Here is a 25,962-nt window from a genome sequence, read left to right as displayed (position 1 = left end):
GAAGCTAACTAGCTGATGACGGAAACAATTCTACTGACTATAATACAAGCCTATACACACCAGTCTTTTCACACTTTATCTTCCTCGAGACATAGAATGAACTGTGATTGTGATAGTTGAAATGTGACCTGTGACTGACTGCACACAATGTGTACGACAAGTCACCAATGTACTTTAATAACTAAATGTGATTTCTGCCCTACAACAAAAAAGAAAAGAAAATTGGTTACTCATCCAAACGTCTTAATTATGTAGCTACAATGGACTCAGTAGGTGCAGCTTCTTCGCTTATTTAAGAGTAAAGTAGTTATACATCAACGATCCATTTCGTACCTTGATGAAGAAGTTAAAAAGTAAATTTCTCGTCAAATGTTGTTGTCTCGAGACGAGGCCGAGGTGAATATTCGTATGGCTTACATAACTATTCATTCAAACTCTCAAGTTAGGTATGAATGTATTCAACTGTATTTTGCTGAAGGTAGTCAAAAGTTCAATAAACTTCAAGAAATGAACGATTTTCGACCCGCACGTATGGAAATAATTGTCAGGTTGCTGATAAACTGTGGTAATTTATTATTCTTACCGGCCAACAAAATCTTTGTAAATAAACAAATAAAATCGAAGTATACGTATTATACGTGTAAGCCGGCAATTTAGTAACAGGAAACGTTCGTATACAATTCGTATAATAATATGCACATACATGAGACATGTATAGATTCTTGTAAATCAATACATTTTGTCACCAGTACCGTATCGTATACTTTTACCATTTAATGGTCGAACCATTTTTTCTACTATTTACTTTGCAAATATTGCATTGTGGATAAAATCGAATAACACAGTGGGATAATGTCATAGCCCAGTCTAGCCGATATCGATTCTTTCACGGAAACAATAACACGAAAACTATGAAACTATAAACTACTATACTAAATAACATTGTGCACACTTACTGGTTGTAGCAGTAAATAATGTCTCTGTTCGTCTTTTAACGATTTGAACAATCCAAAAGAAATGAAATAATTTTTAGTGCGTGGATTGATACAATTTGTATTTATTGATAGTCATAACAAGCAATATCTGTAGTAAATATCCTGTCAAGCCACACCTTTTAACACAAAATCATCTATATATGTGCGCTCGCCTTTTCACTCAGTCCTTATAGCAAAATGTATACTCAAAATCAGTTGTACATATTTCGTTTCCTTTGCTGAGTATGCACTTAATACTAACACACAAAAATACGCACGGCACACGGTACAATATCCCTTCATGGATATTTGTATTTCGGAAAGTTTTTTTTTTTTTGTTGGTTTAAACCCTTAAAGATAATTTGCATTTGGGAAACGAGTGTAGGAAATGGTTTAAACTGAAAATAGGATTCGAACAATTTGGATGGAGATAAATTTTTATTTATCTCTTGGATTGTGTGGTCAGCGAAATTGTTAACCTTGAATCGGCTTAACATTATGGTAAAATTTCAGACAGAAAAATGACATGTATTTTCAGCGAAAAACTTACCAAATCGAAAAATCGACGTCTAATCCTTACATATACGAAAAATATTGCACTTGAATTTTATAAAACTTTTTCTTTCTTTTTTGGCAAAAATGTGTACAAAATTTCACTTTTTTTAAACAAGGAATATCAAAACTAGTTCATTTAATGTCTACTCGATATTTTTTATTTTATTTTATTCAAATTGGAGTTGGTGTTGGTCACAATTTCTTATAAGATTTTTTTCTTTACAAAAAAAAAATGTTTTAATAGAAAACAAGTCAGTTTTGTATTTTTACTTTATTTATATTTATATTTATTATGAAAGCGCTGCTGGTAAAACACACAACAAACATAAAACACACGACTCGTTCAACGCAGTGCTTATGACTGAATCAAGAGAAGAAATTTGTGCCAGTATAGCGCAGTCGTTATTTTCATGAAACAGGGTTTGAGAACATAAAAGAGAAATGGTACACACAACAAAAAGTGGAAACTATAATGTGCATAAAGAGATGAAATTTTGTGTATGTATGTAAGATTGTACCACCGGCTATACCGGCGATACATAAAAAATTGACAAAACTATAACACCAAATTTGAGGCGATTTTTGATTTGAAATATTTGGTTTGGCGATGTTTAATTTCGCTCAAAGTATGATTAGTCATTATTTGCACATGAACAGCAACTGTTATATTGTTCTAAATACGTATAAATGATGGAAGAAAGCATTATTGACAACTGAAGTATTGTTATGCATTGTTACACGACTTTACGTATTCTAGCAACGCACTTCAAGCAAACGTGATCATAGTTGACAGCTGCCAAATAGAGTCCTATTTTGTATGAAATTGATTTTAACAGTGTTCTACAGTTGTATGATACACTGTCCAGCTTCAGTACTCTATTTAGAGTACCACTTATGCGTGAAGTGCGTTGATTCTAGGGACGAACAATTATGGTTCGTAATGTTCGAGAGTATGGCGATTACGTAGACTTTTGACATAAAATATATGGAAGAAATGTCGAAAATTCACGAAATTGCCATCCATACGAACTTTACGAATCGCAATGGGTTATCCTGTCTGTGTCAATGTCGTTCATAATTATCAATTGTATCATCTATACAACGAACTTATCTGGAAAAGAATGATCGGCTTCGCCTGGTGACCTGGTGTCAACAAAACTCAGAAACTCAAAACTTGGAAATTATAAGTAATTACGGGTAAGAGTACCTTATGTAATCTCGATTTTTTCTCGATCGTGAACAATTCAAATGTAGAAATTGGGTTTTACTAGATTTATCGATCAATGAGAAGTTCTAGTTGAGTTCATACGTAGTTCATTCAATGACAAAATTCCTTCCATTAAAATTTCTCTCAAGCTATGTTTGCCTGTTACTTCTCGTTGATCGATAAATCTAGTAAAACCCAATTTCTACATTATAAGTTATCTTTCAGAGCTTCTTGTATGAAGATGTGACTTACATATACCAACTTATAAGTTGCCTTGTATATTATAGGTCATTTGCGCAAACTGTCTATTAATGTGATCTTTCAACTCCTCTGTAGTTACTGTATAAATAATAGACCTGGGGCCTGTGGTATTTTGAGGGTCTCACAATTTCCAAGCTTGAAACCTATGCCATATAATTACATTACCTGATACGAAAAACATTTGTTCTACGACTCTTGATTCGAGCCCTGGAAAGGCCCTAGTGTATATCTCGGCCGGCATGCATCGTAGAAAATCCAAATTGGTGGCAAAATGAAGGTGTTGGAGCCAAATGAAGAATCCAACTTAGAAATACAATTTTTATTGGAAGTCCTGGCGTGCCAGACTAAAAGAAAATTCGAATTCGAGTGACTCAAAATACCATAGGTCTAATACTGTCAACCCTGGATGAATTTCGTACGATACTGAGCATTTCATATTTATGTAATTTCGTGAAACACATGTTGGATGGTAGAATCGGTAAAAATGGAATATTTTGACATGTGTATGCATGATTGTTGAGCACAGTAGAACTAATACCTAAATCCGAAAGTACCGATACCGACCAACAAGTGTATCACGTAATTACGTAAATACGAAAGGCCCATTCACGTACGTAAATTAGCCCTGTGGAACGGCGATTTAACTAAACAAGGCGTAAGTATTATTACTTTAATAGAAGTCTACCCCGATCATAAAGATCGCAATCGGATCAACCCCCTAAATTTCCCTTAAACTTCTAATGAATGTTGCTCAGTTCCATCTCATCATCAACATCTTTTTATCGCTATATGAAGCAGAAAAACAAATAAATTCTCCAAAATGGATTTTTTCTTCGAATTTACACCAATGTTCGGTTACATTCTACACTTAAAGGTAGTAAAGAGAGTAGAACCGAAAAGAATAGCAAAATATGGACACAAAAACGAGCGAATTTCTAATAATGTTTGTTCATCCCTGCATTTTTGCAAAAATACTCGCAAGAGACCGGTTTAATGTTATTTCGTACATATAGATTGAAACATGGCGATGCGCAGATATGTATTAATATATCGTTCACGTTCATGAATATTTGGTTTTTTGTCAATCGACCTGTCTCTCACCGAAAAAGGTACACGGCACAAGAGGTCCAATAAGTGGCCTTGACATTGCCACACAATTTAAGGTAGAATAAGGGCTTCGATCGGTGTGGTATCGTGATATTTACTTTCGTAGTAAAACACAATAAAAAATCATTGTTCATATCGCCTGGAAATAATGACGAATGATGTGTGATGAACAAAATCAATAATTTTATAAATTGTTGTCGATACGGTATAAAGTCGTATTATTAACCGACCAAGTTCGCTAGAATTGCTGAGGAAAGAAATTAACAATCAAACAATTAAATTGCAAGCAATACTGATAATTAAAATGAAATTTCTTTTATTTTTTTTTATTTTTTTGTTGTTATTTATATCTGTTTTTTACACTCAAACTTTTAATTAAATTTATTAAAATTTCCAATAAATATTAATTTTTTATTGCGATTCCACACTACAAAATAAAGCAAAATAAATATTATTTTTTTTCGTATAGAGTTTTCTCTTCAATCAAAACAATACCGTTGGTTAATATCCAATAAATTTCGTGGCAAGAGAAAAGATAAAGGAAATATTTATAATTTAAAGAAGGTGATGCGCTCTTTATACCTTGCCCATTTGTGCCAACCATATATCAAATTGAAAAAGCAAAAAAAAAACGAGCCATCAGAACAGTCGGAGCGTTTGCTGCGACCGAGCACCGTACGAACCCGTATATTTATTGCGTACGTGACTCTAGTGCGTCTGTCACCCTACTTTGACCGTAAGCCTATTGCGCCCATTAATGTAGTTTAAGCAAAATTATTATGAAATGTGTACACGTACGACGTTACTTTCAAATGCAACAAAAATTTCAAATAGCCCTAAAATTTTAATTTATTGAGTATACATACACATAGGGCCCTAGTAGCAACCTTAGTCCAAGGACCCAAATTTAAGTTTTTTTCAACAACATTCTATTCGGCCTTTGATTACCTTTCAAATGAAACAAAAATTAGGAAGAACGGATGAAATTTACTCGAGTTATATGTAAAATACACATAGGGCCCTAGAATCGGCCTTAGTCCAAGGACCCAAATTTAATTTTTTTTCAACAACATTCTATTCGGTGTTCGATTACCATCCAAATGAAACAAAAATTTGGAAGAACGGATGAAATTTACTCGAGTTAGATGTAAAATACACATAGGGCCCTAGAATCGGCCTTAGTCCAAGGACCCAAATTTAATTTTTTTTCAACAACATTCTATTCGGTGTTCGATTACCATCCAAATGAAACAAAAATTTGGAAGAACGGATGAAATTTACTCGAGTTATATGTAAAATACACGTACGGCCCTAGAAGCGGCCTTAGTCAAAGGACCCAAATTAAAATTTTTTTCAACAACATTCTATTCGGTGTTCGATTACCATCCAAATGAAACCCAAATTTGGAAGAACGGATGAAATTTACTCGAGTTATATGTAAAATACACATCGGGCCCTAGTAGCGGCCTTAGTCAAAGGACCCAAATTTAAATTTTTTTTTCAACAACATTCTATTCGGTGTTCGATTACCATCCAAATGAAACAAAAATTAGGAAGAACGGATGAAATTTACTCGAGTTATATGTAAAATACACATAGGGCCCTAGTAGTGGCCTTAGTCCAAGGACTCAAATTAAAAAAATTTTCAACAACATTCTATTCGGTGTTCGATTACCATCCAAATGAAACAAAAATTTGGAAGAACGGATGAAATTTACTCAAGTTATATGTAAAATACACATACGGCCCTAGAAGCGGCCTTAGTCCAAGGACACAAATTTAAATTTTTTTTCAACAACATTCTATTCGGTGTTCGATTACCATCCAAATGAAACAAAAATTAGGAAAAACGGATGAAATTTACTCGAGTTATATGTAAAATACACGTACAGCCCTAGAAGCGGCCTTAGTCAAAGGACCCAAATTAAAATTTTTTTCAACAACATTCTATTCGGTGTTCGATTACCATCCAAATGAAACCCAAATTTGGAAGAACGGATGAAATTTACTCGAGTTATATGTAAAATACACATAGGGCCCTAGTAGCGGCCTTAGGCCAAGGACCCAAATTTAATTTTTTTTTTCAACAACATTCTATTCGGTGTTCGATTACCATCCAAATGAAACAAAAATTAGGAAGAACGGATGAAATTTACTCGAGTTATATGTAAAATACACATAGGGCCCTAGTAGTGGCCTTAGTCCAAGGACTCAAATTAAAAAATTTTTCAACAACATTCTATTCGGTGTTCGATTACCATCCAAATGAAACAAAAATTTGGAAGAACGGATGAAATTTACTCAAGTTATATGTAAAATACACATACGGCCCTAGAAGCGGCCTTAGTCCAAGGACCCAAATTTAAATTTTTTTTCAACAACATTCTATTCGGTGTTCGATTACCATCCAAATGAAACAAAAATTAGGAAAAACGGATGAAATTTACTCGAGTTATATGTAAAATACACGTACGGCCCTAGAAGCGGCCTTAGTCAAAGGACCCAAATTAAAATTTTTTTCAACAACATTCTATTCGGTGTTCGATTACCATCCAAATGAAACCCAAATTTGGAAGAACGGATGAAATTTACTCGAGTTATATGTAAAATACACATCGGGCCCTAGTAGCGGCCTTAGTCAAAGGACCCAAATTTAAATTTTTTTTTCAACAACATTCTATTCGGTGTTCGATTACCATCCAAATGAAACAAAAATTAGGAAGAACGGATGAAATTTACTCGAGTTATATGTAACATACACATAGGGCCCTAGTAGTGGCCTTAGTCCAAGGACTCAAATTAAAAAAATTTTCAACAACATTCTATTCGGTGTTCGATTACCATCCAAATGAAACAAAAATTTGGAAGAACGGATGAAATTTACTCGAGTTATATGTAAAATACACGTACGGCCCTAGAAGCGGCCTTAGTCAAAGGACCCAAATTAAAATTTTTTTCAACAACATTCTATTCGGTGTTCGATTACCATCCAAATGAAACAAAAATTAGGAAAAACGGATGAAATTTACTCGAGTTATATGTAAAATACACGTACAGCCCTAGAAGCGGCCTTAGTCAAAGGACCCAAATTAAAATTTTTTCAACAACATTCTATTCGGTGTTCGATTACCATCCAAATGAAACCCAAATTTGGAAGAACGGATGAAATTTACTCGAGTTATATGTAACATACACATAGGGCCCTAGTAGTGGCCTTAGTCCAAGGACTCAAATTAAAAAAATTTTCAACAACATTCTATTCGGTGTTCGATTACCATCCAAATGAAACAAAAATTTGGAAGAACGGATGAAATTTACTCGAGTTATATGTAAAATACACGTACGGCCCTAGAAGCGGCCTTAGTCAAAGGACCCAAATTAAAATTTTTTTCAACAACATTCTATTCGGTGTTCGATTACCATCCAAATGAAACAAAAATTAGGAAAAACGGATGAAATTTACTCGAGTTATATGTAAAATACACGTACAGCCCTAGAAGCGGCCTTAGTCAAAGGACCCAAATTAAAATTTTTTTCAACAACATTCTATTCGATTTGGAAGAACGGATGAAATTTACTCGAGTTATATGTAAAATACACATAGGGCCCTAGTAGCGGCCTTAGGCCAAGGACCCAAATTTATTTTTTTTTTTTCAACAACATTCTATTTTGGTGTTCGATTACCATCCAAATGAAAATTATGTGCAAAAAAACACTTAGGGCCGAGTCGCCTTTTACTTCTAGGGCCCTAACTCAAGGTCCATTCAACCGATTTTATTTTTAAAAAAAAATCCTGAATTGTTATTGACAATACCTATCGTTTGCCGTTTCATTTACATTTCCTTCGTTTATTTTGCCGTAGATATCCCCAAAAGACCTTAAAACACTTAGCCCATTTTTGAACTTAGCCTCACTATTTCAACTACCTTTCAGGGAAATTTTTTCTTTTTGAAATCGGATTTGATTTACTCAAGATATCGACGTGACGGACAGACAAAATTTTTATTGCGGATTCGTTATCTATGAACATAGGCAAACACTTTTCCCTTACCGTCTGCTTCAAATTCCATCAATTACACACGGCATCGTAATCCTATAAGCCCCTTTGTACTTCGTACGGGGCTAAAAATGTATATTCGCTCTAATGGATCAGCTCCACTGTATGTATTGTGTTAGATTACAGCTAGTAGAAAATAGCGTTTTCATTAAAAGAAAGAAAGAAGAAGAAGAAGCAAAAAAAATTACCATTGGAAATGCAATGAATGATTCGTTGCATTTGTATCAGATACACACAGTTAGTAATGTAATTATTAAATACCACGATGTAATGTGGGCATGTAACAGAAGTTATAAAGTTAAGAAGACGTAGTGGCAAAAAGAATTATTATATTTATGAGACTGATATTAGTTTCGGTTATTGTTTGGTGTACATTGGATTTGTGTACACACACACATTGCGTTTGAATTTATAGCTATGCTATTAAGTGGATTGGAAAGATTTTTATTTATTGTAGAAACGTCGTTTTAATTGAAAATTATTTAGACTAATTAAGATTACGTTTAACGAAGTATCATAGACGTTAAAAATTATGTGTTTATACACCTGCTAATATATTTAAAAAAAAAATATTGTGCGAAGTTAATGATACCATGTACAAATGCACTTTCGTTGTGTGTCTGTACACACAGAGTTGCTTCGGATCGGTATAAACCATCAGACTATCCTAAATTCTTTCAAGTGTTTTGTTGAAATAATTAACAGAATCTTGGACGAGAATAGCAATTACTTTCGGTTGGATGTACGATGTGTGTTAGAGCAAATTCCAAAGTCAATGTTCATTGGTGTAGCACTTTCTAGGCGATGTTTGACTAGTATCTTTACCAGTCGTACCTTTTTCACGTGATGTCCACAATTCAACTCTAATTACCCTCAATTTCCATCATTATTTTTTCACATTTTATCGCTTCGAGTTCATTTCTCTCTAAATTATTCATATTAAAACACACCGGTTATGAGAACCCTATGTGGTGTATGAGCCCCTGTTCTCTTTCCTAGCGGCTTTAGAAAAGACAATAACACTATCGCAGTTGATGCTTTTACTAGTGAGCTTAGATACTCGTGCGTTCCTGAGTTCATAGTGCATATCAAAGTCGTAAGAAAGGAGCAGTATAGATAAAACGAAATAGGCAAGAACGATACATGAATGCGAATACTCCTTTATCATATATTCAGTGTGGATCTTGCCAAGTTTTATCTACATGAGACTCATTAGACCCTCTACCAGGTTTTTGGCTGAGAGCAAAATGTCGGGTCTTTTTAAGTTCCAAGCTTTGTTTTAACCTGTCACATAAGGCTATTCATCTGTTATCTGAATGATAACGACGACAAAAACGTCCTAAAACGCATGTTAAAAAAATTGAAGTACAAGATTTGAAATCAACAGATTAAAAATACTTTGACAGATGGAAGTAGTAGACCCGATAATAATGCTGGTCATATGCTGGCCGTCTGTAACAGATTAAAACTGAGTTCCTTCAAAAGTTTGGAGCTACCAAAGATTTTGGGACCACGAAGACAGAATTTTTTGTCTCCAAAAAGAGGAGAACTTTGGTCCCCACAAAGAGAGATCTTCGGTCCCCCACAAAGAGTTAGTTTGGTGCTTCAGAAGAAAATTTTGCGTTCATTAAGGCCTTGCTTAATTTACTTGAAACAACATTAGGTCAAAATTGAAAATCGCAACCCTGTAATTAATATCTTCCTTAACCACAATAAACTACGGTAAATTCTAAATTAAAAGTATGGAATTTCGGAAATAATAGTAGACAATGCACCTCGCGAAGATAAGAGTGGGACGGTTTTAGCTGATGAGGAAAGGTGCATCAAAAGATGGGCTGAATATTTCAAAGAACTGCTAAACCCGGACTCCCCACCTGGTCAGACCGAAGATAACGATCCACCATTTCAAACCGCACAGCCGCTCATTGCACAACCAACGCTTCAGGAAGTCGAAAGGGAGATATCAGGGCTTAAGAACTTCAAAGCCGCTGGTATAGACAATCTCCCTGGCGAACTTTTTAAAAACGGAGGTAATGCGTTATGTGTGGAACTTCACGACCTTGTGGTGCGTATCTGGAATGAAGAGGAACTGCCCGATGAATGGAAGACCAGCATACTCTGTCCGATATACAAGAAGGGTGATAAGTTGGATTGCAGTAATTTTCGAGGAATAGCCTTACTGAACATTGCCTACAAGATATTCGCGTTAATTTTATACCGTCGAATGCTCCCGTACATGGAATGTTCAGTTGGTGAATACCAAGGTGGATTCCGAGAAGGTCGTTCAACAACAGATCAAATGTTTGTAATCAGACAAATATTGGAGAAGTGCAAGGAATACAACGTCGAACTGCACCAACTTTTCGTTGACTTCAAAGCAGCATACGACAGTGTGATCAGAAAGAAACTGTGGAGAGTGATAGCCGAGTTTGGCATCCCCGAAAAACTGATCGCCCTGACGAAAATGACGTTAGAAGGAGCTAACAGCCGTGTAAGGATTCAAAACAAACTGTCAGAATCGTTTGACATTGAGGAAGGACTACGCCAAGGAGATCCTCTCGCAACGCTGCTTTTCAATCTGATTCTTGAAGCAGCAGTGAGGGCCACCCAGACAGACACAAGCAGCACCATTTTCACCAAATCCAGTCAAATACTTGGTTTCGCAGATGACCTGGATATAATCGGCAGAAATATGGAAGTTGTTAAAGAAAACTTTGTGGCCTTGGAGAGGAAAGGTTCCGACCTCGGGTTAAAGGTGAATGACACAAAAACGGAATACATGATCATCACCCATTCGAACCGACCGCGCGAGCAGAATGTACAAATCAACGCTCACACTTTCAAGGTGGTGAACGAATTCGTGTACCTGGGATCTCAGCTAAATACCGACAACAGCATCATGGACGAAATCAAACGGCGAATAACTTTAGGAAACAGAAGCTATTATAGTCTGTTGAACATCCTCAGGTCCAAGTCAGTTAGCAGAGTTTCTAAGTGCACATTGTACAGATCGGTAATAAGACCGGTTGTAACATACGGCTCGGAGTCGTGGTGCATGACACAAAGAGAAGAACAGACGTTACTCACGTTTGAAAGGAAAGTCCTGCGTACAATATTCGGACCGATTCTGGATCCGAATCAAAACAGATGGCGCAGACGATTCAACTTTGAGCTAAAACAGCTTTATGGAGAGCCAGACATAGTCAGGATCATCAAACTGAATAGACTTCGGTGGCTCGGTCATGTGGAACGGATGGAGGAAAATCGTATTCCGGAGAAAATATTGAAAACCAAACCTGAAGGGAAGAGGAATGCAGGTCGACCAAAGGCCAGATGGTTCGATGCAGTCCTCTCAAATCTTCAAACAATCGGTGTCACTCGTTGGGAATCGTTAGCCGCGAATAGGTCCGGTTGGAGAAGCATGTTGGAGAAGGCCAGGACCCTTAATGGGTTGTAGTGCCGGTAAAGTAAGTAAGTAAGTAATGCACCTCGCGCGGAAACAGATAGACATCGAGATAAACAGTTTTGCACTAGAGGGGTAAAGGCGAGATTATAATCGTGCTCGGGAGTTGAATTTTGGTTTTACCTTGTCGGCAACCAGACATTATGTTGGTTTTCCAGATTCCAGCAAAGCATACTAATTCACGCCGTAAGTGTGCCCAAAAATTTGAATTTTAAGTGAATAATTTGATGAAAAAGTGAACCGAGAAATACATTTCAACGCTTCATTGTATGAAAATGACGCTACGTTAGAAAGATCTCCGCACTTTCCATTTTGAATTTCGACCGCATTTACGGCATGAATTTCCAAACGCTGGTTACTAGCGTTACATTAGGGTATTAATGTGCTATTCATTATCTCCATGTTTGCATCCAACCAAATGCTCGTCAGAACAAGCGACGCAAATACTGCACATTACTTTAATCAAAGGAAGTACCAGATTTGTTTTATTGATGGAAGAGAATTATTCAGTGAGTCTTGTCAATGTAAAGTTGTATGAATGTTCCTATAAATTTTAGAAAAGAGATAAAGATATTCAACAAAGGTAGTGAATGTCCAACAGATCATTGTAATGATGTAACGATGCATCGTCTATCTATCTATCGATCTGTAGATAGACGATGCTGCGTTACATTCCAGTGTTGACTGTGTACAGCCAATTCAATTCTAATGTCTTAATCGATTTCACAATTACCAATTATGCTATACTCAGCTCTTATCTTATCTTTAACCCACGGTATATTGTCTCGTATCTGGTTGGTGTGATTCGTTAAAAGTGAGTTTCATGTTTTTATGGAAAACCATTGTCCGAAGTGGTTGATTAAGATTCGCTTACTCAACATGCAGATAACAAATGAAATTACTTGTATGGCAATCGTTTATAAAACTTCATTTACAATTCAACATTTTACTGCGGTAGATCATAAAAACATTCTCTTCGAAAGCAGAACAAGAATTTATTTAAAATTTAACTTACCCGAGCATTTTGTCATTGAAAACTGTACGATAGAACGCCGTACATACATTCAGTACTAGTTTTGAAATAATTCGGGGAAATATTTTCCAGTTGCCCGACAATGTTCGATAAAGAAGTCACGATAATAGGAGCTGGACCAGCAGGATTAACTCTGGCACGCATTCTTCAGATCCGTGGTGTACGTGTTCGCATTTTCGAACATGACTCGTCATTCTCGTCCCGTGATCAAGGAGGAACTTTCGATATTCATGATGATGGCGGACAAAAAGCCCTCATTGCAGCAAAATTGTTCGATGAATTCAAATTGCTCTCGCGTCCCGAAGGTAATTCCACAAAAATCATCGACAAGCACGGTAAAATCCACTATGAAGATTATGGTCAACCTGATGATATGTCAAGACCGGAAATTGACCGGCAAGTTTTGCGCAATTTACTATTAACGGCGTTGGAACCAAATACAGTGACTTGGGGTAAACATGTAACCAGTATCGAGTCGTTGGACAATGGACAACACAAAATTACTTTCAAAGATGGTACAAGTGAAGTAACTGATTTTTTAGTTGGTGCCGATGGGACCTGGTCAAAAGTACGATCAATTTTGACACCTATTCAACCAACATACACAGGAATAACTTTCACAGAGACTCGCATATCAAATCCGGAAGCTACGTTACCACACATCAAAGATCTGGTGGGTGAGGGTAATATCAATGTTCTTAGTGATGACAAAGGGATATTTGCTCAAAAGAATGGAGATCAAAGTATCCGTATCTACGCTGCCGCACGGGTTCCAGAAACATTTAAGGAACAATTCGACTTCAGTCAGTACAACGTTATTAGATCCATGCTTTTGGATGTGTTTTCAGGATGGGATGAAAAGCTCTTGGACATGATAAACAAGTCAGACGATCATTTCATTCCACGTCTAATTTATTCACAAAATCTGGACGAATACTGGACTACCAAATTTGGTGTAACAATCATTGGTGATGCTGCCCATGTGATGACTCCATTTGCGGGACAAGGTGCCAATTTAGCAATGCTGGATGCCCTGGAATTAGCTGATCTATTAACATCTAAAGACTTCTCAAACGAATCAACAGCCGAGGCGAATCTGAAAACTTTCGAACAAACAATGATCGATCGGGCCCGAATATTCTCTGACGAATCGTTCGGCAACATGAACATGTTCATAGCTGCAGATGCACCAAAAGGCGCAACTGATTTCTTCAAAAGTATGCAACCTCCTGAATAATGCTTTCAAGGAATTTCAACAGTTACATTCGTTGTAGGTATCGTAGTCGCAATAATAAAAACAATTGTGTGTAAAAATCCAGGCACAAATCTGTGTGCGTTTAGTACTTTACCAGAAGAGAGTAGACTAACTTCTGACCTTGCGGCATCTGAAATAAAAAGTTTTGGATTCATTCCGTATCGAAACAATCGGGAAGCATTGATAGTTTTGAAAGCTTTGAACGCAAATTGATAAAAATAATTTTTAGCCCCGTACGAAGTACAAAGGGGCTTATAGGATTACGATGCCGTGTGTAATTGATGGAATTCGAAGCAGACGGTAAGGGCAAAGTGTTTGCCTATGTTCATAGATGACGAATCCGCAAAAAAAATTTTGTCTGTCCGTCTGTCCGTCACGTCGATATCTTGAGTAAATCAAATCCGATTTCAAATTTTTTTTTCAAAATAGTGAGGCTAAGTTCAAAGATGGGCATATTTAGGTCGGCCCTTCGTGAGTTAGGGCCGCCTAAGTGCTTTAAGGTCTTTTGGGGATATTTACGGCAAAAAAAACGTTGGAAATGTAAATGAAACGGCAAAAGATAGGTAATGTTGATACCGATCCAGGAAAAAAAAGTTTAATAAAATCGGGTGAATGGCCCGTGAGTTAGGGCCCTAGAAGTGAAAGGCTACTCGGCCCTAAGTGTATTTTGCATATAACTCGAGTAAATTTCATCCTTTTTTCGTGATTTTTGTTTTATTTGAAAGGTAATCGGAGCCCGAATATAATGTGGCGAAGAACGTTTTAAATTTGGGTCCTTGGACTGAGGCCGCTCCTTTGCCCTAAGTGTATTTTGCATATAAATCGAGTAAATCTCATCCAATTTTGCTAATTTTTGTCTTATATGAAAGGTAATTACCGAATAGAATAGAATGTGGTGAGAAAAATGTTTGAAAATTAGGTCCTTGGACTGAGGCCGCTCCTCGGCCCTAAGTGTATTTTGCATATAACTCGAGTAAATTTCATCCGTTCTTCCTAATTTTTGTTTCATTTGGATGGTAATCGAACACCGAATAGAATGTTGTTGAAAATTTTTTTAATTTGGGTCCTTTGACTAAGGCCGCTTCTAGGGCCCTATGTGTATTTTACATATAACTCGAGTAAATTTCGTCCGATTTTCCTAATTTTTGTTTCATTTGAAAAGTAATCGAACGAGGAATAGAATGTTGTTGAAAAAAAATTAAATTTGGGTCCTTGGACTAAAGCCGCTACTCGGCCCTAAGTGTATTTTGCATATAACTCGAGTAAATTTCATCCGTTTTTCCTAATTTTTGTTTCATTTGGATGGTAATCGAACACCGAATAGAATGTTGTTGAAAAAAAATTTTAATTTGGGTCCTTTGACTAAGGCCGCTTCTAGGGCCCTATGTGTATTTTACATATAACTCGAGTAAATTTCGTCCGATTTTCCTAATTTTTGTTTCATTTGAAAAGTAATCGAACGAGGAATAGAATGTTGTTGAAAAAAAAATTAAATTTGGGTCCTTGGACTAAGCCCGCTACTCGGCCCTAAGTGTATTTTGCATATATCTCGAGTAAATTTCGTCCGATTTTCCTAATTTTTGTTTCATTTGGAAGGTAATCGAAGGTCGAATATAATGATGTTGAAAAAAAATTAAATTTGGGTCGTTGGACTAAGGCCGTAACTAGGCCTTAGGCCTCTCAATAAATTAAAATTTTAGGTCAACTTGAAATTTGTGTTACATTTGAAAGGAATGTCGTACGGGGCTTCGTAATTGCGCTATGCGCAATTTGTAAGATGTACACATTTCATAATAATTTGACTTCAACTAGGGTGACAGACGCACTTGGGTCACGTGCGCAATAGATGTACGGGTTCGTACGGGGCTCATCGCAGCAAACACTCCGACTGTTCTGACGGCTCGTTCTTCTTTAGAAATCTTTGTCCATTTTGTCAGTTAAAGTCAATTAATTCTTGCTTCAGCTTTTCTACCAGCTGGTACACTCATACAATCACACAGATTATACATGCATATAAAGTTTTAATACTGCCACACGTGAAAATCTATTACCTGATAGTCTCGAAAGTCATGTGCGACAGAGGTCGTTAACAGTTCCATTTTGCAGAAGGAAAATGTTGAAAACTATTTTTTTTCAACTTTTTCCTACCACATCTGTGCGACTTCAACGGATCAAAAGTCTTCCGTTTGGTGTGGGTCGGTGAAATTAAACTTTTCCATTTCAATCAACATGAAATGCCCGATCTGGTGACACTCTGCTCATGTGCGACAGAGGTCGTTCACAGTTCCATTTTGCACCTAATTTAACTAATTAATTTGACAGTTTCTCAAAATTTCAGTCCATCCGGCCTTCTCTTTTACTTCTTTTACTTCAGCTATTATTATCTTATTCGCTTAACCAAAAGAGAATGTTTTACCTTTTTATTTTAGAAATTCCTTAGAAATCAAAGTTCCGAATATAGTAAAGCAGGAGACTCACCCACAGGACTTGTGCGTCGTACAGACCTCCCACTAAATTTTGCCCTGTCCGAAATTCGGACATTTCGGACAATTTGTATAAAATTTCGGACATTTACAGAAAAAATTTCGGACAAATGTTTTCCAGTTTTCACTAAAGAATGGCAATAGGAATAGCCTGTGAGACATTTAAAATCATTCCCTCACCAAATTTCAACGTTTTATATCAGCAGAATTTGGTGACAAATTCTAAACTCAAAAATTTGTTTGGAGTATATTTTGACGTGACATGAATTGATCATTAACTGGTATATAGGACTTGAAAAATGTTTTACTAAAAGTATTGTTAAATTTGAGGGTTAACTGAAACCTGGCTGAAAATATTTTAAAAAGAAAGAAAAAGTTTTAGAACGGCTTTCTTCAAATAAAACTATTTGAACTTCCAGGCAACATACTTTTTTACCGCAGACGACTTCAATTCCAAAAATTTTGTACTAATGCTTAGAAATGTATTTTACTTTACTGGTGAGGGAACCTTTCTCTCACTAGTGAAAACCCTTTCCCTCGCTCGTAAAGTAAAACGCCATATTATACACTGGTTTAGTAATGTACTATTGTTCGCACTTCAAAGTGCTAGATGCCTAATACGTCGACCTTCAAAACATCAGTCGTATTTTTACTTTTCGAAGCTCGATACGCCACATACAGGCAAATTTTCTATTTAGTTCCAAGTAACTTAAAAAATTCGACAATATCGATAGTTCCCTTACTGAATAAAAAATCTTTAAAAATTTGTCAATATGGGATGCAGAGTTTTTTGAATTTGACTGCCTTCAGAAGTTAAAGTTATCCTGAAGAAACCAGGAGAGCGTGTCTATCTTATCGATTATTAAAATATCTATGTGTAGGCTCGGATTGTGACGAGTGAAATGAAAGTAGTTTAAGTTAAGGGCGGCTCGCCGGTTCACTGATTGTAAATTTTAAAATCTGTAAAATCGTCTATCAGCGGACGCCTGAGTTTCTATGGTGAACGAAAAAAAACTTGCTGGAGACGATAGAGCGTGAAAAACTATGGAAGAAATCCGTTGTTGGCGGAAAAAAAATGTTGATAGCGGAGATCGCCGTAGAATATGGGTTTGAAAATGCAGACCTCCGCCAATTGCAATAGTTTTGTATGACCAGTTACCTCAGATCAAATTTTTAACACTTTGAGGCAATAGAGGAAGGATCAGTCTAATGCCTGAAACTACGATTTTTTCTTGAAACTAGAGTTTTCAGTCTTAAAAATTGTAACGCAACAGACCGTTATTGGCGGAATCTGCCCTTAACAAATTCAGTAACGATTTAATCAAATTAAAATCGTTTTTAGTACAACACTTATTTAATTAGCGAATGACTGTTGTTGACTGATGGACGAATCTTAATTCAAATAATTCAAAGGGTTGTACATATGTACACATGTACGTAAAATTAATTTACTCCCTCATCTATGTTGATACAAATTGTAAGACAAAGAATTGGTACACGGAAATTATAATTGAAAAATGGATGAAGCGCGCCGCAGGCGATTTTTTTTTTGTAGAGTCTTTTATAAGTTTCAATATTTAAATCCGGTCAGATCTTGAAGAAAATTTCGGACATTTCGGACAATTTCGGACAAATGTGTAAAATTTCGGACATTTCGGACAAGTGGGACGCCTGGCGTCGTATCTGACTCGTGCTATATTTTCCTATGATTATGTTCTTCAGAATTACTGGATTTGATTTTGAAAAGCTCGCCTCTAGCACCATCTGTTACAACTTCCACGAATTGCTGATGATTGCGTTTTAAGTTCCACTGACAGCTGTCATTAGTCTATTGTGTGAGATGTATGTTATGACAGATTTTACATCAAAATGCGGCCGATTTGTTGATGTTTACATCAATTTAGATTATTTTTTGAAAGTTTCAAAGTGTTTCTGCCTGTGTCTAAAATGCTACCGTCGTAAAATTCGGCTTATAAAATGTCCATTTTTCATTCGTCTGACCTATTGCATCCGGATCTAATGGAAACATCTCTCATAATCGAGTACTTAAAACATGTAAGCTATGCGGACGACAGTTCCGTTTAAGTTATCGCATTAAATTCCTGTGCAATCCTATCTTTAGCGTCAACTTGCGATACCAAATATTGAACAGAAGTCTCGTGATGAGCTGCTCAAAATATTCCACAGTTATGCAATGCCGCTGCATCAGCGCTTATCTACACGAACTAAAGCCAGTGATAATCCAATGGATACGTTGGAGTTAATACCAAATGTGGAACTGACCAACAAGGCTGCGAGCAAACACAAACGAATTGTATATGAATCAGACGTAACGCAAAGAAATGGCAGCTGTAACAATAATGGGCCGATGGTCACAAATGGATGCAAACGACTAAAAATTGGAGCTATCGATGAGGTTGTATCGAAAAACAAACGAGAACTGCATGACACGAAGGTAGACTGTTCCGCTGAAACGAAGCCAAAACGGCAGAAGATTACATGGCCATAAGATGTAAAATTTCGAATTAAGAATAAAGAGCTCAAGGTTTTTCGGTTAGACTTGGCTTCAATTTTCTTTTTTTTAATGTGGTCATAAACTTTGACGGTACTGAAAACTCTAGGCCGTCGTGTTGTCTACCGCATCCTTTTCCATTTGGTCAAAAATAAACCGTCGATGAAACATCGATGTAGCGAATAGCTTTAGCAAAAGTATGTCACTAAGTTTTACGAAAAAAATCGACCAAAAGCTTCACTAGAAATGGTGTGGCTTTGGTAGACTTCTCGATATTAGAGCAATATTTGCTTTAAGCTGGACCTCCCCTTCTACTCAAATATTTCTATAACAAATTAATCCACTTGAGTTTTCTCTCTTCTGGAGGGGTCTAAGAAGCGGTCATACATAAAAATTTTTCTCGACAAAAGCTCTACCAAATGAACATATCAATGACCACTATCGAAACTTTAAACCAGAAGAGCTCCAACTGTTTCAGACTTTTCTGAGATCATCTTTGATTCTTGTGAACTCCACTAGTTATATATATGTAGAGTAGATATAGGGCCCATATACTCACTTTCAAGTGATATCGCCAAATCTTCAGGTGATTGGGAAACAAGCGGTCTCCGATTTTAATGAGTGATAGCTCGTTGGATTCGTCTTTCAATTCTAGGACACACGTGTCTTTCACTTTTTCTTTAAAAAATTTGTTTTCTGTGAAAAGCGCTCAAAAGTGAAGACATGTCAGTGGATACGGAAAACAGTTTTTCGACAATAACTCAAGAAAAAATTATTTTAAATTGTTGTAATGTTGTACGATTGCCGGCCTTGACGCTGTTCTGGCAGTTGGGCCCTCAGACAGAAGAAAAAATCTGCATTTTGGCACCAACTTTTTTTTCAAGACTTCTGTAGGCTTGCAGCCCAAAAGTACTGGATTCATTTATATGTGCAACGATAGTGGGTGAGGCCAGCTACAGCACCGCATCCTCAGCTCCGTGATACAACGAAGCTGCAGAAAAGGCGGACTCTCCGAACATTCACTATATTTCTAGTCATAACTCTAGTGGATCAACTAGCACCAAGCGGTGCGTATACTCCACCTGTAGGTCTTTTCAAGGCCGACAATCGTACAACATTACAACAATTTAAAATAATTTTTTCTTGAGTTATTGCCGAAAAACTGTTTTCGGTACCCTCTGACATGTCTTCACTTTTGAGCGCTTTTCAAAGAAAACAATTTTTTTTGAAGAAAAAGTGAAAGACACGTGTTTCCTAGAATTGAAAGACGAATCCAACGAGCTATCACTCATTAAAATCGGAGACCGCTTGTTTCCAAAGTTAAAAAAATTACCTGAAGATTTGGCGATATCACTCTTGAATGTTGGAGTCCAATGTTCTATTAAAATTTTGTCGAATTCATTCGGAGGAATCCTTTTATATCGCTGGCAAAATTTGGTAAAAGTGTCATTAGAGGCTCAATGGAAGTTGCAGAAACAATGCATCGTGGAATGAAGAATGCTAAATTTCGATTTGTCTAACACATTTTCTGCTTGAGAAATATCAAATTTGAGTCGGCCAGGTTTTGTTCTTTAAGTGTGCGACTATTTTCTCAAGCTGCGACCAATCTATATTTTGTTGTAGCCCAACACATTTGTGGTCCTTAAAACAGCAACATTCTGCAGCAAAACAGTAAATGATTCTGGTAAAAAGATATCATCGAAAATACAGTAAGAGCGCACAGATGTAGGCTTTTCTGCTATGCTTGAATTACTCTTAAGAGACATCGAAGCTTTGCTGAAAAGCACACATTTGGGCGTTTTTTAAATACTGGATTTTAGTTTACTTTTGATGATATCTTTCCACCAGGATCCTTTTTCAAACATTTACGACCACAATAACGACTGCAAATGTAGTAGCTTTCAACAAAAATTAATTTAGTTTGAAGAAACTTGATTGGCTCTGAGAAAACTGGGCAGTTTATGAAAATTTAGGTAGACTACACTTAACAAAATTAACGAATTATCACATTTTCGTTTTCAACAGATTCTACATAATTTCAAGATCCACAAATTTGACAGTCTTGATATTGAATGGTTTTTATCCCAATAAACTGGTCGTTATACATGCATTCAAATTGCATTCAATATAACAGCTGTCAGAATCTGTGGGACTAGTGATATCAGATCCCACCGATCCCACATAAAACAAAAATGTGATAATTCGTAATTTTTCATAATTGTACTGACATTTCTTACAAACTGCTACAACCAAAACTATTTTTTATTGAAAGCTAATGAATCCGAGGTCGTTATTGCAGTCGTAAATTTTTCAAAAACGATTCTGGGGAAACAATATCGAAAATAAAATACGAAACACATAAATGTAGACTAGAAGTTTTTCCTAAGCAAGACCGACTCTTATTTTTACATCTTATATTCGAAGGGAGGCTCTAAAAAATACTGTCACATCACAAAGTTTTCTCGAAACATATATCCGGTGTCAATGCAACTTACAAAGTGCAGAATTTTCGTCTACGGAGTTAAGATGCACAATTTAATATCCTATAATATTGCCGAAGAATTTTTTTTCTATCTGTCGAACTTCATGTCCAAAAACACCGAAAACTGAAGAAAAACAGAATTTGGGCCAAAAACTAACCGATTACTCGAAAACCGCTGGGAGTTCAGCTTGGCATCCGAACTTTCCATAATCTGGGTACTAAGCCGGACCAGAATCAATCAACACATTCTCTGCACCTTTCATGGACACGAGTTGTTCTATGGCCTCTAGACTAAAAACTGTTTGAGAAGTTCAGACATGCAAGAGATCTGACCCACCTACTTATTTTAGAGCAACAGGTAAGATGTGACGAAAATATTCCCCAAAATATGCCCTGGCTAAAGTTTACCCTTCAATTTTTCTTATGCAACGCAACGTTTCAGGATTAAGAGTAATATCGCCAAATCTTCAGGTGATTTTTTTTAACTTTGGAAACAAGCGGTCTCCGATTTTAATGAGTGATAACTCGTTGGATTCGTCTTTCACTTTTTCTGTGAAAAGCGTTCAAAAGTGAAGACATGTAAGAGGGTACCGAAAACAGTTTTTCGACAATAACTCAAGAAAAAATTATTTTAAATAGGTGTAATGTTGCACGAATGTCGGCCTTGGAAAGAGTATGATACGATATGATCAAGTGGGAGCGAACGGTTTTCCAAACTCCTATCACGTAGCAAATATTGGTCCGATTGAAAAACTAATTACTGTTCCGGAGTCCTGAGGTCATTTGCTATACGCTAACACTTTATTTGACTTAAATCCTGCGAGAAAAATTTGATAATTTTTCTCTTGATATTACTAACACTGGATCTGATATATTCGTGGCGACGCGTTTTCGTATTGATAACGTAAAAGAATAGTAGACGATAAAAAATGTCTGCCATAGTACTGTTCCAGATGCTGTTCCAGAGCCCCCGGAAAGAAGGAAAATCTGCAATTTGGCACCAACTTTTTTTCCAAGACTTCTGTAGGTTCGCAGCACAATAGTACTGGGTTCATTTATATGTGGAACGATAGTGGGTGAGGCCAGCTAAAACACCCTATACTCAGTTCCGTGGAACAACGAAGCTGCAGAGAATCTGGACTCTCCGAACATTCACTATATTTTTAGTCGTAACTCTCGTGGATCTACTCGCACCAAGCGGTGAGTATACTCTACCTGCAGGTCTTTCCAAGGCCGACATTCGTACAACATTACAACAATTTAATTTTTTTTTTTGAGTTATTGTCGAAAAACTGTTTTCGGTACCCTCTGACATGTCTTCACTTTTGAACGCTTTTCACAGAAAACAAATTTTTTTTAGAAAGAAAGATACGTGTTTCCTAGAATTGAAAGACGAATCCAACGGGCTATCACTCATTAAAATCGGAGACCGCTTGTTCCCCAATCACCTGAAGATTTGGCGATATCACTCTTAATATGGAATGAACAAAACGCAAAATGTTTTAGTTTTTTTTTTGTATGTAGATAAATTTAAATAGTTAAGTGTGAATACAAATTCATTTTGTTTATGTATATAGATCATATATCTCGACGATCCTTGGTTAGATTTTTAATTTAGATATTTTCTTGTTTGGTTTTCTTCTCTTTTTTTTACATTATCATTATTTTATCTCATTTATTTATTGAATTTAGTTTAAATAAAAAATTACATTTAGCTAGAATTATTCATTTTCATTTTGTCATTTTATATTAATAGAGTGTGTGGGTGTGTTGTGTATACTCTATATATGTATATATATATATGTGTATATGTATAACTACGTACAATGTTTAAACAAACAACAATATTTATATTCAATTACATTTAATTGGGAGATATAACATTTCATATATAAATAATTCTGCTTTTACGGATTTCTGTCTGAAAATATTCCAAAACTTAAAACAGTTTAACAGAGCCATAAATTTACATTTAGAATCCAACTGATAGATTTTTCATTTCTATATTAATTTAAACAAACACTTAAATAGGCTTCAACTTGTTTCTTTCATTTAATTTTTTTTCTTCTTAATTTTTTGCTTAATACTGTGCTCTACGCGAATTTGTCTACTTGTCTGTAACAATAGACGGTTAGAAATTAAGTAACGTACAGTGACCGACTTTCAATTTTGTGCACTATTTCGATTCAGCTGATTGACCAGCATATGGTCCATATGAACTAACAACGTCAGTTAATTTTATGATTAGTAGAAGACAACAATGGCAACAGTTTTCAAATTTTATCTTCTACTCTTTTTATATCCATGGCATACAATATCAACCAACGCATAAATTTTCATTAAGAGCCCTCACCCCTTGGCAATTTTCTAGCCTACATTTGTGCGCAAAAATATTCGTTTTTCGATGATTTCTCTGAATCAAAATCTTTTTTTGAGAAAGTAAAACCATTAAAGTATGCAAAAATGTGTTACTTTTAAGGGAAAAATTGGTTTGTGGTCGATAACTTAACCCACTTGGAAAAACCTTTGCAAAATACATAAATTTACACATTTGCAAAGGTTTCTCCAAGTGCAATAAGTTATCATCCACCAATTTTTCTCTTAAAAGTAACACATTTTTGCATACTTTAATGGTTTTACTTTCTCAAAAAAAGATTTTGGTTCAGAGAAATCATCAAAAAACGAATATTTTTGCGCACAAATGTAGGCTAGAAAATTGAAAAGGGGAAAGGGCTCTTAAAAATCCAACGAATATACTCTTTTTATATTGTTAAAGATAATAAACAAACGACTGTTGCCATTTTTATCTACTTCTGATTATAAAATTAATTGATTTTGTTTGTTTACGTGGACGAGCTGGTCAATCAGCTGAATCGAAATGGTGCACAAAATTGAAAGTCGTCGACTGTAATGTTAAAAAAGAATTTGTACGATTGGATCAAATGTATTTTTTTGTCGGAGAAGTATCTGTATCTTCATCATTGCTTAGTATTTTTTGTAGATTACGTTGGATGCTGCGAAAGTAATCCATTACATGATGTAACCATTTTGTGATAAATGCAAACTTACAAGTGTGAAAAACGAGTGACTGGTTTTAGTGAAAAATGATCATCCGTCTTCTTGATTTTATTCCGAATTTTATCTAAATTTTTCCGAATTTTCCTAAATTTTGCAAAATTTTCCCAAAAGCAAGGGCAAAATTAAGGAAAATCCAAGAAAATATGTAAATTTTATTCCTAAAAAAAACAGCTACCGAAACAAACTGCTTGAAAAACACACGAGTTAGTTTGCGAGTATTAAAATGCTATTTCCGAATTAATGAATTACGTAACAGCATTCTCCTCCATCGCCTCGCCATGGCTGATTATCACAAAGAAATTCACGTAAAATGAACCGAACATCTTATTCATGTAATGTAAACTGTAATGGTGAACTTGCGCATGGGACCGGTAATAAAATAGTTTTCAAAATAGAAAATCAGAAATTTCCTTTACGCAATAGTTTGTGATGACCGGACGTAAAGATTTTTAAGATTAACGTAATATCAACGAAATTTTTCGAACACCTCAAGGACCCATCGAAGATGTATGAAGCGTATACTCTTCGAGAACGTCGTCTCCCTTTTAAATGCGTAGCAATTTTTGACTGATTTCTTGGGATTCCGATAGTCATGAAGTTATCTTCTATTAACAGCTTGGCTACAGTGCTGGCTCCAAATAATTTTGAGAAGTCAAGGAATCAACTTGTCCAAACTCAAGTTCGTTTAATCGCTTAATTTCGTTAAATCTCGACGCTGGGTCAGAAGAATAGATGAAGAGTTACTAATTTCTTGCAGAAAGTCCTACTGTTTCTCGCCCGTATATGAAAAATAATAAAGTGAAAATTTCCTTAGTCGAATCTCTAATGGTTACGAATACTTTTCTTTTAAATGATTTTTTTTTTCTTCAAAACATCAATGTACGGTGGTCTCTACGGTTCTACATTATTTCTCTTAAATTTAAGTGTGAGTTATGTTGCTCTTCACATTTGGCTTCGAAACCAAACAGTTAGGTATATCACCGGTAAAAGTCGTTAACACCCGCGGCTAAGAGACTAATTTCCTGGAACATTTGGCTAGATGCATTTTGTGTTGACATTTCATAATTGGTATACTGACTCCTCGTACAATTTGAATTACGCAAATAACGGTTTCTCCGTTTCAACTGTTAAAGTCGTATAATTTGAACAGCACAAGGAACCGGTAGTTCCAATTTTGGATCTCCGAAATAATGCTTTGCTATAAGGTCGAGTACCGAGTATTGGCTGGGTTAGGATGGTTACATCTTTTCTTGTCAATAATTGAGATATTTCGGAATTATTAAACCGATCTACGTAATCCAGTACATTGTTCATAAGGGACATGAGTTATATTGTCAAATGTCGGTAAAATATCATTCCGGCGAGAGCATAAACATAGCTGCTAATGGTATAAAGTATAATTGCTTAAAGTCACAATGAAGAAGTTTTTTGTTTTAGAATTTGCAAACTTTGTTCAAAGTCTGACATGTTTCCGTCACATTTTAACAATCCTATG

At 35.9% G+C, this 25,962-nt stretch overlaps 3 protein-coding genes across 4 annotated transcripts in view; 2 read left to right on the top strand and 1 right to left on the bottom strand.

Annotated features, from left to right (window-relative positions):
- LOC119067679 (protein singed) overlaps positions 1 to 1,896 on the bottom strand; it is a 40,805-nt gene extending 38,909 nt beyond the window's left edge. Inside the window, exon 1 of the mRNA XM_037170792.1 lies at positions 1,525 to 1,896. The gene's annotated coding sequence lies outside the window, so the exon portion shown is untranslated. The remainder of the gene's footprint in view (positions 1 to 1,524) is intronic.
- A 10,582-nt stretch (positions 1,897 to 12,478) lies between these two features.
- On the top strand, positions 12,479 to 14,010 carry LOC119067683 (flavin-dependent monooxygenase-like). Of its 2 annotated transcripts, none has more exons than XM_037170802.1 (2): positions 12,479 to 12,666; positions 12,728 to 14,010. In XM_037170802.1, the coding sequence occupies exon 2, from the start codon at positions 12,740 to 12,742 to the stop codon at positions 13,892 to 13,894; it is 1,155 nt and encodes a 384-aa protein (XP_037026697.1). In that variant the 5' UTR covers positions 12,479 to 12,666; positions 12,728 to 12,739; the 3' UTR covers positions 13,895 to 14,010. The 2 variants fall into 2 exon arrangements, with proteins under 2 accessions (XP_037026697.1, XP_037026696.1); XM_037170801.1 differs by having other exon boundaries at positions 12,480 to 12,663; positions 12,730 to 14,010.
- Positions 14,011 to 18,236: 4,226 nt separating this feature from the next.
- On the top strand, positions 18,237 to 18,967 carry LOC119067695. The gene is made up of 2 exons (XM_037170819.1): positions 18,237 to 18,450; positions 18,518 to 18,967. Exons 1-2 carry the CDS (start codon positions 18,373 to 18,375, stop codon positions 18,902 to 18,904), a joined length of 465 nt encoding a protein of 154 aa, XP_037026714.1. The 5' UTR covers positions 18,237 to 18,372; the 3' UTR covers positions 18,905 to 18,967.
- Positions 18,968 to 25,962: the final 6,995 nt, after the last annotated feature.

This window comes from Bradysia coprophila, assembly GCF_014529535.1.
Source record: "Bradysia coprophila strain Holo2 chromosome X unlocalized genomic scaffold, BU_Bcop_v1 contig_128, whole genome shotgun sequence".
Classification (NCBI taxonomy): Eukaryota; Metazoa; Arthropoda; class Insecta; order Diptera; family Sciaridae; genus Bradysia; species Bradysia coprophila.
This window is presented reverse-complemented; position numbering and strand designations above follow the sequence as displayed.